A 14884-nucleotide genomic window follows, 5' to 3' on the forward strand; every position below is an offset into this window, starting at 1 on the left:
TTTCCAACGGTCATATTCCAATCAATATGCTATGTAGTGTCATTTCAGTTCGAATCCCGTAGTTAGGTGGACAATACAGTTAGCTGCAACCCTGCAAGCATTCGAGCGGGAGTTGAGCTTGCAGTTAGCGACAGTTTTAGTTAGTTGGAGTCTTGGAGACTTGGGGTTGCTAGCGTCACAAACTACCGGAAGAACAATCAACTAAGAAGTAAAAGATATAGTAATCGGGCTAGCTTTCGCCTACTCAATTAAAAATTGAACGGTCCGTATGTAGGTACCGACGATAACTGAACGGTTGTGTAGGCATTCGTTTCTTCTGGTGTGAATCGCCGCGCAGTTAGACCGTGGAAGAATGTCAGATTAGTTGTTTAGTTAACGTTATCATTTCGGAGGAGACTTAAGACACGACATTGAGGTGCAAAACGAATGATTAGAAGGCGCAAGTCAAAACTGTGGATGTTGCAGCCATGTGCATGCATGCATTCGATCGTTGGTTGGAACAGCCGTATAATTGTTCCTCTCGAACCTTCGGAATCCATCCCCGTATGTCCGGCCTCGACCGTACAATTAATCTCTTCCTCGAGCTATTTAACGACCACCATTGTCGTAATCATTCCTCGGCTCCAAATCCACCTACGAGGATCAATCATCTCTCTGTGTACGGTTCAGGGTTGGATCAGGAGAAGCTAGATATGGCAGGTGGGAAGCGCTTGATCCTGCAGCTGTTGGTGGTGTGGTTGGCGGCGCCGGTGGTCAGGTCGGGCTGGCTCCAGGGCACCGCCACCTTCTACGGCGGCAGCGACGGCTCTGGCACAATGGGTAAGTACGTAGTTAAGCTAGATGAGCATCGATCATGGTTAGCTTGCGTATGCACGTCCTGATGATCATGGTGCAGGTGGTGCTTGTGGGTACACGAACCTGTACGACCAGGGGTACGGGCTCGACAACGCGGCACTGAGCACGGTGTTGTTCAACGACGGGGCCTCGTGCGGGCAGTGCTACCTCATCATCTGCGACCAGGGCAAGTCCACTATGTGCAAGCCCGGGACCTCCATCACCGTCTCCGCCACCAATCTCTGCCCTCCCAACTATGACCTTCCAAACGACAATGGCGGGTGGTGCAACCCTCCCCGCCCCCACTTCGACATGTCGCAGCCCGCCTGGGAGAAGATCGGCATATACAGAGCCGGCATCATCCCCGTAGTTTATCAGCAGTAAGCTCCATCATCTCACGTTCAACCAATTAATGACATCACATGGTAGTTAACGATCTCTGTGTGGATTTACAGGGTTAAATGCTGGAGGACGGGAGCAGCCCCGTCGATGGCCACGATCGAGAAGATCGGTCGATCAGGGGCCCCCAAATTCTAGAGGCCCCCGATTTTCTGCAGCCCACTACTCATTTTCAGCAGCCTAGCCCAACAATGCACCATCGATCTTTTGCCCAAAAGAATACAGACGTGGCGTTCGCGTCCCCGATCGCGATCGAGATCGGTTCGACGTTTGGAGTGCTCCTGTAGCTATGTTCCGCGTCGCGCCGGCGTGGGCGTGCGAGAGGCCGCGTGCCCAGCTGCTCCTTCCGATCCTCAATACCTCATCAGTCTACCAAGCGAACAGCCGATCAGGTATGTGTGGTTGTTTACCAATCTACCAACAGCGCTCCTACCAATCTACCGTGCCCTAAATTTCACATGTAAGGAGTAAGAACAGATTCAATTGTTTTTAGTGTTAAACAAACCTGATTTGCAATAATTTGCTGCCCTTTCAGTTGAGAAACCCCGGATTTGTAGAGCTGCCGCGCGGTAATCTGTTTACAAATATTGTCATGAACTCATGATTCTTTATTTTGTTAATTTCTTAAATAGGACAAATCAAGAACGAAGTTGCTGAAATCCTACATGCGTTCTACTATGACACAAGAAAGACTCGGTAGATTGACGACTATAGCACTCGAGAAAATGATATCTTGGAGAAGATTAATTATAAAGATATGATTGAAGATTTTATTTCAAAAAATACCAGACAAATGATGCTTTTCGGTAGAACATAAGGTTTGTTATTACTTTAGTGCTATATTTCTATGTTAGAATGAAAACTTGATATATGTTTGAGCATTGTATAGAATATATTGTTTTATTATTGAGTTTGAACAAAAAAAAATTATCCCCATTTTGTAAGTCGCACCAGGGCCCCCATATCCTGGAGACGGGGCTGGACGGGAGGGTTGCGATTCACCATGCTAGGGTTCAACTACTTCGAGCTGGTGCTGGTGACCAACGTGGCCGGGAGCGGATCGATCAAAAGCATCTCAGTGAAGGGTACCAACACCGGATGGATGCAAATGTCCAGGAACTGGGGCGTCATTTGGCAGGGCATGTCGGGCCTGATGGGGCAGACGCTCTCCTTGAGTATCACCTCCACCGGCGGACAGAATATCGTCTGCGAGAACGTCATCCCGGCCGGCTGGCTTTTCGGCCAGACCTTCTCCACCTGGCGGCAATTCGATTATTAACCGATGAAGCCACTAATAATCCTTGACATTGTTGTCTTCCTCTTCTCATGCATACATTTGTTTCTTCCATTTCTCTTCCTTGATTCATTGTTCGTTTAATTTGATTAATGGTTGTAGATTGAAGTGTAAACTTGTAAGTCTCATATTCATATTCAATTTAAGAATTAATTGATACACATAAGCTTTACCTCGCCGGCTATATCCTGCATTGGCACATTGTGGCCGACGTAGTACATTTGCATGGGCCTTTATCTATGACGTCATCAAACCCTATATATGCTTTTAGGAAGTTTAACGTTTTCTCTTGATTTCGTACGTTACATTCCGTAGCTCGTTTGTTTTATCAGAAAAATATCATGGTAGATTATTTAATGACATCATCATCCGCAAAAAAAAGTTAATGACATCATCAGTCTCACTATGTAAATACTAGGTGAACAGGCAAGCTTCGCCTCGCCACCTACATTCCGTCTTGGTTGTTGGCACACGACCGACATAGTAGATTTGCATGCGTTTTTGTCGATGACGTTGTCCGGCACTATGGTTTTAGGTTGTTTAACATTTTGTCTTGATTTCATTCGTACATCCCTTAGCTCGCTCGTTTTATCGGAAAAAGGGTCGTATGGGTTAGTTCGTGCAGTCACTACGGAAAAAACAAGCAATGTCGTGCAACCAATTTTTGTCGTGAGCCCACACATGGCAAAGTTCTTTGCCGTGCGCACCCAGAAAAATGCACGGCAAAGAACTGGCCCACGGCAAAGACAGATACGAGCGCACGATAAAGAAACATTTCACGGCAACGACCGAAGACAGCGCACGGCAATGGACCAAGACAGCGCACGGCAAAAATTGGAAGTACGGTAAAGGCGTTGGGTGTTGCCGTGATTTATCCTTTGTTGTGGGCGCAGCTGGGTCGCACGGCAACGCTGCCTTTGTTGTGCGTTCTTCCCTTTGCCATGCGCCATATGCCATTTTCCTTTGTTTTTCTTTCTATTCTATTTTATCTAATACTTATATTTATTTTTTCAATTAGTTTTACTTTTTGTTGACTATTTATTAGTGTTACTTAAGACAATGTGTATATACCCATACTATTTTCAATACAACAAGTACTCTCCATCTTCATCCCCCACGCATATCAGGGTTTTGGAGCAATCCGCGCTTCGGAAAATCTGCTAAGTGTTATCGCCCGAATGTGAGGAAGGTCACACCGGAGAGCTATTATTGCACCATTACACCTTCCACCACACTTTCACATATATCATAGCTATTTTTGCACCATTACACCTTCCACCGGGTTAGGGTTAGGGTTAGGGCCATTATCCCATGAGCCACCCTTCTTGGTAACTTGTTGTTCAAGACAATCTTCAAAAGTGGTCATACCAAGGTTCCCATCCAATGCCGGTGATAAGAAGATAGCATCCATCGCGTTGTCTTCAACAAGGTGGTCCACATGCGCTGACGGCACCAATTAGACACATTATTCCAAGAAGAACTGCATTGATCTACTTGTTAGGGTTAGAGTTTACGGTTAGGGTCATTATCCCATGAGCCACCCTTCTCGGTAACTTGATCTTCATCAAGAAAATCTTCAAAAGTGGGCATACCAAGGTTCCCATCCAATTCCGGTGATAAGAAGATGTCATCCATGGCGTTGTCTTCAACAAGGTAGTCCACATGCGTTGACGGCACCACTTAGGCACATTATTTGATCTACTGGTAGGGTTAGGGTTTGGGTTTGGGTTTATGGTTAGGGTCATTATCACATGCGCCACCCTTCTACTTGAGCCACCCTTCTCGGTTAGGGTTAGGGTTATGGCACGCCGACCGCAAAGTTTGGATGTCTAAGGAGGACGCTTAGGGCACACTCATGGCATCGTGGCAGTACCTACAGGTATTTGCATTTGTGTTATTGATTTCTTTATCACCATGTAGTTTATTTTACCATAATGAGTCTATCTTGTGTGTAGAACCCTCCTCAGTACGTCGGCAACGACAAAGCGTTCTTTCTGGCGATGGTCATATGGTTGACATGCCCCCAGTACCTCAAGAAGCACGAGGAGGGCAAACAGAAGCGGGCAGAGAAGCGAGGTGGATCCCATATCCTAGGCAGCATCCCCCTCTCTTCACATGCAGGCCGAGATGAGCAAATGGTTCCTTCATTCTTTGATTTCATGTTATATATTGTTAACTACGCAGGGGTGTCCCACTTCACTTAATTACATGTTCTCTTTTGCAGGAAACAAAGACAGGAGTGAAGCCGAATGTATTTAGCTTCATTCGAAAGATGAAGACCAGGAAGACGCCGCATCCTCAGACGGGGTCCATATGGGTTAACGAGCAATGCGAGACCTAGTGTACGGCGTATGTCTCGAAGTACAAGCAGAAGCACAGCGAGACCTCCCAGCCAGAGGCCGAGGACTTTGACGTTGAGGTTGCGGTTGCGGTGCTTGCGGGAGAAGGCATGAAGCATGGCCGCCTATGGCTTGGTGATGGGTGCGTCGACCCAATGACTGTTCCAACTCTCACTAGTAGGGAAAGCCTCATTAGTGGCGCACCAACAAAATACCTATTCTGTGGTGCATGGGTGGTGTGCCACAGAAACTTCGCCACAAAAATAAGGTTTTTGTGGCGCACCAGCCCATGCGCCACAGAATTAAGCTTTCTGTGGCGCACCAGAGCCTCCGTGCGCCACAGAAACAGGTGCGCCACAAAAACATTTTTCAGTGCGCCACAGAATTTGCTCGTATTATACATGATTTTGTGCTGCTTGCTATACACATACAGGTTATATACAGCAATATACATATATTATACAGAAATATGTAGATATAGTATAAATAGAATATACATTGCACATATATAATCTAGACATCATCATCACATTACTTAGAGCCCGATCGAGATACATATATAGTGGCAAGTGCCAAATGTTTTACATACAACTCTTAATTCATACAAATTTCACCATTTCGAGATACAAAGTGGTCTTCATCCGGTTCCTCCTTTGCTCCCTCCTCTCTACCCGCCAGCCTCGCTTGCATCGGGGTCTTCATCCGGTTCCTCCTCTGATTAAAATGGAAGAAATACCAATGCAATTAAGAAGTGCCAACTCAAATAAGAGATAAGTATCTAGTATGAACTAAATGGAATGCCTCATACATTGTTGGTCAACACAAATATTAACATTCAGAGATGGCGTAAGTGAGACCAAGTCTGATGCACAAGAGATTGATATTTGTGCTATCTTACCAGGCTCACTTGCGCCACCCCCGAGTGTACGGTGACCAAGCATTTTAATCATCGGCATTTTGAAAATACCAAAGCAAATGGAATGAAAAGGGCCTCATACATTGTTGGTCAACACAAATATTAACATTCAGGGATGGCGTAAGTGAGACCAAGTCTGATGCACAAGAGATTGATATTTGTGTTATCTCACCAGGCTCACTTACGCCACCCCCGAGTGTACGGTGACCAAGCATTTTAATCATCGGCATTTTGAAAATACCAAAGCAAATGGAATGACAAGGGCCTCATACATTGTTGGTCGAAACAAACATTAACATTTAGGGAAGGCGTCAGCGAGGCCAGGTAGGATGCACAAGAGATTGATATTTGTGTCATCGCACCAGGCTCACTGGCGCCTCCCCCAAGTGTGTAGTGACAACAAAATTTAATCATCGGCACTAAAATGGAAGAAAGGCCAATGCAATTAAGAAGTGCCAACTCAAATAAGAGATGAGTAGCTAGTATGAACTAAATGGAATGCCTCATACTTTGTTGGTCGAAACAAATATTAACATTTAGGGAAGGGGTCAGTGAGGCCAGATAGGATGCACAAGAGATTGATATTTTTCATCGCACCAGGCTCACTGGCGCCTCCCCCAAGTGTGTAGTGACCATAAAATTTAATCATCGGCACTAAAATGGAAGAAATGCCAATGCAATTAAGAAGTGCCAACTCAAATAAGAGATAAGTAGCTAGTATGAACTAAATGGCATGCCTCATACTTTGTTGGTCGAAACAAATATTAACATTCAGTGATGGGGTCAGCGAAGCCAAGTAGGATGCACAAGATATTGATATTTGTGCCATCACACCAGGTTCACTGGCCCCACCCCAGAGTGTACAAGTGACCAAACATTCTAATCATCGGCCAATGCAATTAAGAAGTGCCAACTCAAATAAGAGACAAGTAGCTAGTATGAACTAAATGGAATGCCTCATACTTTGTTGGTCGAAACAAATATTAACATTCCGGGATGTGTCAGCGTGGCCAGGTAGGATGCACAAGAGATTGATATTTGTGCCATCACACCAGGCTCACTGGCGCCACCCCGGAGTGTATAGGTGACCAAACATTCTAATCATCGGCACTAAAATGGAAGAAAGAACCAAGTGGTATCAACTAGATAACATATGCCTCATACTTTGTTGGTCGAAACAAATATTAACATTCAGGGATGGAGTAAGTGAGGCCAGGTAGGATGCACAAGAGACTGATATTTGTGCCATCACACCAGACTCACTTGCTCCACCCCTGAGTGTACGAGTGACCAAACATTCTAATCATCGGCACTAAAATGGAAGAAAGAGCCAAGTGGTATTAACTAGATATCATATGCCTCATATTTTGTTGGCCGAAACAAATATTCACATTCCGGGATGGAATAAGCGAGGCCGGTAGGATGCACAAGAGATTGATATTTTTGCCATCACACCAGGCTCGCTTGCACCGCCCCGGAGTGTATAGGTGACAAAACATTCTAATCATCGGCACTAAAATGGAAGAAAGAGCCAAGTGGTATCAACTAGATATCATATGCCTCATATTTTGTTGGTCGAAACAAATATTCACATTCAGTGACGGAGTAAGCAAGGCCGGTAGGATGCACAAGAGATTGATATTTGTGCCATCACACCAGGCTCGCTTGCGCCGCCCCGGAGTGTATAGGTGACCAAACATTCTAATCATCGGCACTAAAATGAAAAAAAAAAGCCAAGTGGTATCAACTAGATATCATATGCCTCATACTTTGTTGGTCGACACAAATATTAACATTCAGAGATGGCGTAAGCGAAGCCAAGTAGGATGCACAATAGATTGATATTTATGCCATCACACCAGGTTCACTCACGCCACCCCAGAGAGTAGTGATCGACCAAACATTCTAATCATCGGCAAGTAAAAATAAAATTATACATAGCATACTAACATACTCTCCCTAGTTTATATATACAGAGATACACCACATCAACCTATATACAGAGATACACCACATCAACCTATTGCAAGTACAAATAAAATTAAAGACCAAATCATTTTACATACACTAAATTCAATTCCAATAGCATGAGAAAAGTTCATATATACAGAGATACACCACATCAACCTATTAGGTTCCTAATATGTCATTGATTCACTCAATACTAACATACTCTCCCTAGTTTATGGCTCCTCTATGACTATACAGACTCCCTAACCATGGAGTAGTAGTATCACTTTCAACAGACATAAAAGGACTCAGTGTAAATTGAAGAGTAGAAGATATGTAAAACTATATTTTAGACAGTAGGTAGTTCCGCTCCTATTTGTTGGGGCTGCATCTCTAAACCCCTATTTTCTTCTTCTACCTCTCACACTCAATCTCACTTGTGTATTTCTCACACAAGAACACCCACACACACAACCAAGGAAGTAGAACAAAGCTTTGCCAATATACACTTCCTTGGAGATCACCGTGACTACATTTTCACTCTCCTTCTCATTACCAAGTAAACTTACTTACAGCTCTTAAATAGACACGGCAGGGCGCCACACAGCCCACTAACACCACCTACACCATGCACTCACGCACTACTAACAGCTGACTCTAGATGATCGCGTCATGCAATGGTGTATCTCTGACTAAGAGCGGATCCAAATTATTTTGAATGAAACAATTTACTTCAACCAATTTACTTATTGTAATTAATGCATGTGATGGCTATAATGAAATTTCTTGCATCTTTACTCTCTTTATGATTATGGGAACTTTTCCCCAAACCATCCTATGCTAGTAAGACCCTTGAACCCAAAACCTACCCTTCTATTTTCACAAATTTCCAAATCTCTTCGAAAGCATTTTATTTCAAATTGGACCAACTCTCTTATAGTGATCAAAACATCCCAAATAAAATCCAAATTTGTGTGGCATCATCAACACATCAGCCATACCTCATCTTCCTACTTTCACCATCATTTCTTTGATTTATCCTATGCCATTATGGATATGGGAAAACGATGTGTTGATCAAGTGCAAGCATGATCCCTTCCATCACATATCTTCACTCACCTCTACACCTCGCCAACTCTTTTCCAAAACCATCCATCAAAAACCAATGTGGTGAACCATCTATGCATGGAAAAAATTTGAGGTGGCCGGCCATGCATGCATTATTGCATATGGTCCAACCTCCTCATCTCTTTCTATATTAAAGGGAGCACTAGACACTCCAGCAGCCTATCCTTCCCCCTCTGGTCGTCCACCTCAGTAGCTACAGTACCTCTTGCTTTGGTTGTTTCCTGTTGAAAGTGAGGAGAGGGAAGAAACTAAGGCCTCTATGCCATCGCTCGGTGCACCCTTATCTCCTCTCCCTCTCTCCCTTGTAAACTCAACCCATGGTTGCACTTCACCTGCACGTCTAGCACGCCTGCATAATCATGGTGCCGCTCGGTCTTCTCCCCTAGAATCTCTCTGGGTAGGACATGAAGACCCTAACCCAATCCGAAACCTTAACCCTCGACCCCATGAATATCTCCGAGCCCTCCCCATGAAAATGTTGTGCTCGCGCAATTCATCGAGCAGGTTGTGCTTGCACGGGGAAGAGGAAGAGGGAGGGGAGGGGAGTGCTCACCGACGACGATGTTGATGCGCGGGAGAGGAAGAGGGGTCGACGACGACGTTGACGATGATGGCAGGGGTCGAGGACACGGCGGCCTCTCCTCCTTGACGCGGCGGTGCTCCCTCCTTCTTAATGCGGTGGCGGCCCCTCCTCCTCCACGCCGCAGCGGGTTGTGCTGCTGGTGGCGTGGATGCGCGGAGCATGGCGGCATGCGGCCGTCGCGGAGGAAGGCGGCGGCGGCGGCAGCGCGCCCCATTGCCGGCGGCGGCGGCGATTTGTGGAGAGGGAGGGGTACGGGGCGACGGAGGGGTACGGGCGACGGAGGGGTACCGGGGTGGGTTATAAGGACATTATTTCTGTGGCGCACCATGCCTAGTGCGCCACATAATAGCTTATTTCTGTGGCGCATCAAACCCGGTGCGCCACAGAACAACCTATTTCGGTGGCGCACTGTGCCTGGTGCGCCACAAAAATAAGGAAACCAATGATTGGAGCTGGCAGGGTGTGGGCCCCACCTTATTTCTGTGGCGCATTTGCTTGCGGTGCGCCACAAAAATAAGCTATTTTTGTGGCGCACCATGCCAGGTGCGCCACAGAAACTGTTTCTGTGGCGCATAAGAGGCTGGTGCGCCACAGAAATAAGATCTCATCTATAAGGCTTTTCCTACTAGTGTCTCCGCCAGATCCGCGGTGGACGTTAGAGCAGCTAGTAGGTAGAAACCGGCCATGAGCTTCGGATCTATATGTCGAGCGGTTACGGGTATGTTAAAACTCAGTCATGTATGTTTCTTTACATGCTTTCCATTGCAATGTTAATGACATCGCGGCAATCAAACGTGGGTGGAGATGGCAGCAAGGGAACAGGAGGCCCAGCAGCGGCAGGCGCAGCTGGAGCAGCAGCTTAGGGACTACCAGCAGCAGCAGATGATGCAACGGCAGCAGACGATGAGCTGGATGATGTGCCAAGCCGCTCTATCTCCACCGGGGAGTCAGTAGCTTCCTACTCCTTTCGCCTTCCCGTGGGTAAGTGGTTAACTCCATATCTCCATCTTATTTTCTCTTGTCTTATTGACTAATCATGACATCAGATGCACACGTTACCGCAGATGATGCTGAACATGCAGTAGCAGATGATGCCGAACATGTCGCTCATCCAGGCACCGCCCACTCAGAGTCTGGTGACACCTTTCACCGTCAACGACACGAACATCATCCGGAACCTGATCCCAGGTGAGTTCTCCTACACTTGTGCCCAACACGCTTCTAGGTTGTAGAGTGCCATGACACTTGTGCCCAAACTTTATTTTTAGCCATGTCATGCCACTTGTAAACTTTCAACTTGAAAATTTAGCCATTCCATGTCAATATGCAAACTTTAGCCATCACTTGTTGAAAATGTAGCCATGCCATTAGACTTGTAGAAAATGTACCAAAATCATGAATTTTCTTTTCATGCCATTAATTAGACTTGAAAATGTAACCATGCCAAGCTAATACTTGTTGAAAATGCATCTCATGTCATGTTTTTCCTTTTCACCTTGTAGGAGAAGGACAAAGAAATGGAGAAGGTGCCATGGGAAGCAATGGAGAAGGACAAGGTTGATGCCATGAGATGCATGCCATGAGATGAAGGACAAGGCCCTTTGGACTATGCACTTGTCGTCGTTGGATTCTATGAACCATATGGACTCTATGTTGTAATGGACTTATATGGACTCTATATGCACTTGTATGGACTCTATGCACTTGCTATATGTAGTCGTTCGATTCTATGCACTTGTTACATGTTGTTGAAGTGCTACATATATTGTTGTTATGGATTATATCATATATATTGAATTGTATGCAGGGAATAATGAAAAACAGCAAAAACAGAAAAATTGAGGTGTCTGGTGACTTTGCCGTGTGCATACACACGACAAAGGAGCCACGTGTTTCCAGCATGTGCTCCTGGCAGAGGAAGTGGGCGTGATGGAGGTGCCTTTGCCGTGCAAGCTGGGGGTAGGGCGCACGGCAAAGCCCGGTACCACGGCACATGGAAGGCTCATGGCAAAGCCCCCGCACACGGCAAAGCGAGATACGCACGAAAGCGTCAGGGCGCACGGCAACGCTGCGCAGCGCACGGCAAATATCTCCCGCACAGCAGCGCATTGGGCACACGACAGCGAACGAGGTGCACGACAAAGCCTTTGCCATGCAGCGTGGGTGAGGCGCACGGCAAAGACATCGTTACCGTCGATGGCACTGTCGTGTGACATTTTCCTTGCGGCGTCGCACGGCAAAGCCTTTGATGTGCGTACATGGGCCTTTGCCGTGCAAATCGTTGCACGACAAAGTCCTGCTTTCCCGTAGTGAGTATACGCGTTTTACTCTTTAAGAAAATGCTTCTCTGATGAGGAATAGGACCGGTAAACTTAAGCATGAATAATAATATTTGTGTGAGCCTTATAAGAACAAAACAACATATGGTTTAGAACTTTGTTTTTGAAGGAAGATGGTTTAAAACTTTATCAACTCAAATAGGTATCTTGAAAAAACATAACATACGAAGGAATATTGTACTGTACTTTATACTACTTCATATTTTAGGTATATTATATTAAGTTGGGTCTGATTGATTTCCCCCATACTCCAGAGTATGCACCATCGACTACATCCCAAGAATGTGGGGAGCAGGATTGCCCATGATGCTAGATCTCTCAAGTTCTTTTAGGCTTGCACTTCCGCATGGATGATGAAGTCTGGCTGGTCCTTTGCGATGCGATCCATTGATGCAGGTGTCCTCCTAGGCATCCGGTGCCACCGGGTGCGGGCACACATCGTCTTCGCCATGATGGGTCGATGGCTCTAGCCCTCCACGTAGGTAGCCTTGGGTGGTCGCTCTCCTCCGCATGTGTGCCATGGTTGATAACGTGCTCTACTCCGCCCTCGCAGCCACGATTGTCATCCTCCTCAGCAACTTGAACATGCCCATGGCCTCGGGAGGTCGCTACCCTCCACCAGCTTTCCATAGTCTTCCACGTGGTCTACTCCACCGTGGCCATGAACGCCGGCCTCCTTAGTAGATTAGACATGGCCCAGCCTCAGGAGGTTGCTCTCCTTCAATACCCAGCCGGCCGCTGATGACCACGGGTCAACTCCGCTGCCATAGCCATGTACATTGGCCTCCTCAGCAGCTTGGAAATGGCACACAGTCGGGTAATGTTTGAGTCAGCGTACAAGTAGGTACATCTTGATGGGTTCATAGCATACAAAATTAAAACATTTCTTACGGTAAGACCAACAAAGAGATCAAGATCTAATCTAGAAGAGGCATGCAAGATGTAAGCAAGTTCTACAAGGACTCACCCTCGAAAAATGAAAGTGTTAAAGAGATAAAATCTCGTGGATGATGTAGACGAACACCATCCAATCTCAAGATCGTGAAGATGAGCGTTGCAAACCGGCAACGCTTCCGCACTTGTTCACATGTACAGCTCGAAGACGACCTCCGTTCCCTCGATCCAGCAGGACAGCGGAGGTAGAAGATCTACTAGGAAACTCCAGCAGCACGACGGATTGATGATGGTGGAGAATCACTTGGGCATGGCTTCACCAAGCTGGAGCCCGAAGGGTGGAACAACATGAGGAGGAGGGAGAGAGGTAGTGGTGTGTGGAGAGGGTAGCCCCCATCCCTCAATATATGGGAGGGTGTTGCAGCCCCCATGGGTCTATGCCCCACCTCTAGCACTTTCCTTAATGGAGCCTCAACTCAAGCTCTCTGATGGCTGCAAATACATAGCTCAGTTGTAGCTAGTTTCGAAATAAGAGTATCGAACCACGATGAGCTAATAGTAAATACCTTAATGCCCTTGTTGCTATTTATCTAGGATTACTAAAAGTTGTCTTGGATCCCAAATGAGGTTTTGTTTTGAAAGATTTTTGTGGCTTAATTTATGAAACAAATTACTGAAATGGAAAAGCGCGATTATTACTAAGAATTTAGTTTGAACTTCAATGAGGCTAAAATGTTCTCGGGGGTTGATGGTTCCACCACTAGTATTGATTGAAAATACAAACTAGATAGTCTATATCGTTGCTCTCGTTGTATGTGCGAAAGGCTCGATGTTGGGATGTGCATTTTATAATACATCCCTGAATAACCACCGCAATGACCTTCGGCAAGCCACCTATTGATCCATCACAATTAAGGGATTTCCCCATGGTTATTTGTGAAAGCTTAGTGAGTCTTTTCTTATCCCCTCGTTCCATACAATAATGCACCACACATGGTATGTCACTTCCCGCCTTATACGCCTTATACAGTACTATCATACTTCCGAAGATAATTCCCTCTCATGAACCTAAGGAAAATATTACATGGTCGACTTGATGTAACATCACGAGATAAAACTAACATACAATCATAATGCAAAGCTATAAATCATCTTCACTCATATTATAATATTACTATGGTTTCTTCATCTCCCCCAAGAATGAGGTGAACTACTCACACATGGAAACAATCAAGAACATCATCATAATCTTGTGAAAGGAATAAGGGTAGCAGTGTGAATTCAAGTACAAACCCACAATGATGATGATGATTACAATCTAATGTGATGAACGGGTTAGAGATGGTGATGGTGTTGTAGTTGATGTGAAGGAGATGATGCATTGTTTTCTGATGATCTTGGTAGCAACTTGGATGATGCCCCCTCTTCACTACAAGAAAAGTTTTGATCCTCAACGTCAAATTTTTGTCAGGTATGGCCCATTTTTCGTCGCCTATGGGCCTAACCAAGGATATGGGTTTTGTGGTCCATACTGCGTCAGGTAAAGGCCTACCACGGATTTTTCGGTCTGTCGCGTTTGGGCGCCCCTTTGGCCATGGAAAATCGGACCGTTGCAGAAGAGGTTTTGGGAGGCCGTTGACTGCTGACGTCATGCAAACTGACACGTGGCTGACGGTGTTAACTGTCAGTTAACGCTGTTAACCGGTTGAAACCACGTGGTAGATGGTAGGCCCACACAAGGCCTGCCACGCCTTAAGGAGCCGGCCCATTTACTTTGCGGGCCGGGGCAGCTGACTTAGTTTGACCGGGTAACTATATAACTGGGCTAGACTAGTAGGTACGTGGGCCGGGCCTAATCTCTAAGGTTGACTTGTCAAACTTAAATGGACCGGCCCACTAAGCACGTGGGCCGGGCCGAATGCCTTCGTTTGACCGGTCAAAAGGATGAGTGGGCCGGCCCACTGAACAAGTGGGCTAGGCCGAATGTCTTTGATTGACCGGTCAACAAATAAATGGGCTGACCCAATAGTCATGTGGGCCGGGCCGAATGTCTTTGTTCGACCGGTCAACATGCAAACCGGGCCAGCCCAATAAGCATGTGGGCTAGGCCAAATGTCATTGTTTGACCGAAGTATATATTACATCACCACCCGGCATTCCGGGGATTTAACGGTTTAATTGTTTGAGACAAGCAGATGATCAGCGGTA

At 46.0% G+C, this 14884-nt stretch overlaps 1 protein-coding gene across 1 annotated transcript; it reads left to right on the forward strand.

Moving 5' to 3' along the window:
* Positions 1–692: 692 nt before the first annotated feature.
* Positions 693–2512, forward strand: LOC124694457 (expansin-A18-like). The gene is made up of 3 exons (XM_047227441.1): positions 693–819; positions 896–1214; positions 2188–2512. The coding sequence occupies exons 1-3, from the start codon at positions 693–695 to the stop codon at positions 2510–2512; spliced, it is 771 nt and encodes a 256-aa protein (XP_047083397.1).
* Positions 2513–14884: the final 12372 nt, after the last annotated feature.

This window comes from Lolium rigidum, chromosome 3 (assembly GCF_022539505.1).
Source record: "Lolium rigidum isolate FL_2022 chromosome 3, APGP_CSIRO_Lrig_0.1, whole genome shotgun sequence".
In the NCBI taxonomy this organism is placed as follows: domain Eukaryota; kingdom Viridiplantae; phylum Streptophyta; class Magnoliopsida; order Poales; family Poaceae; genus Lolium; species Lolium rigidum.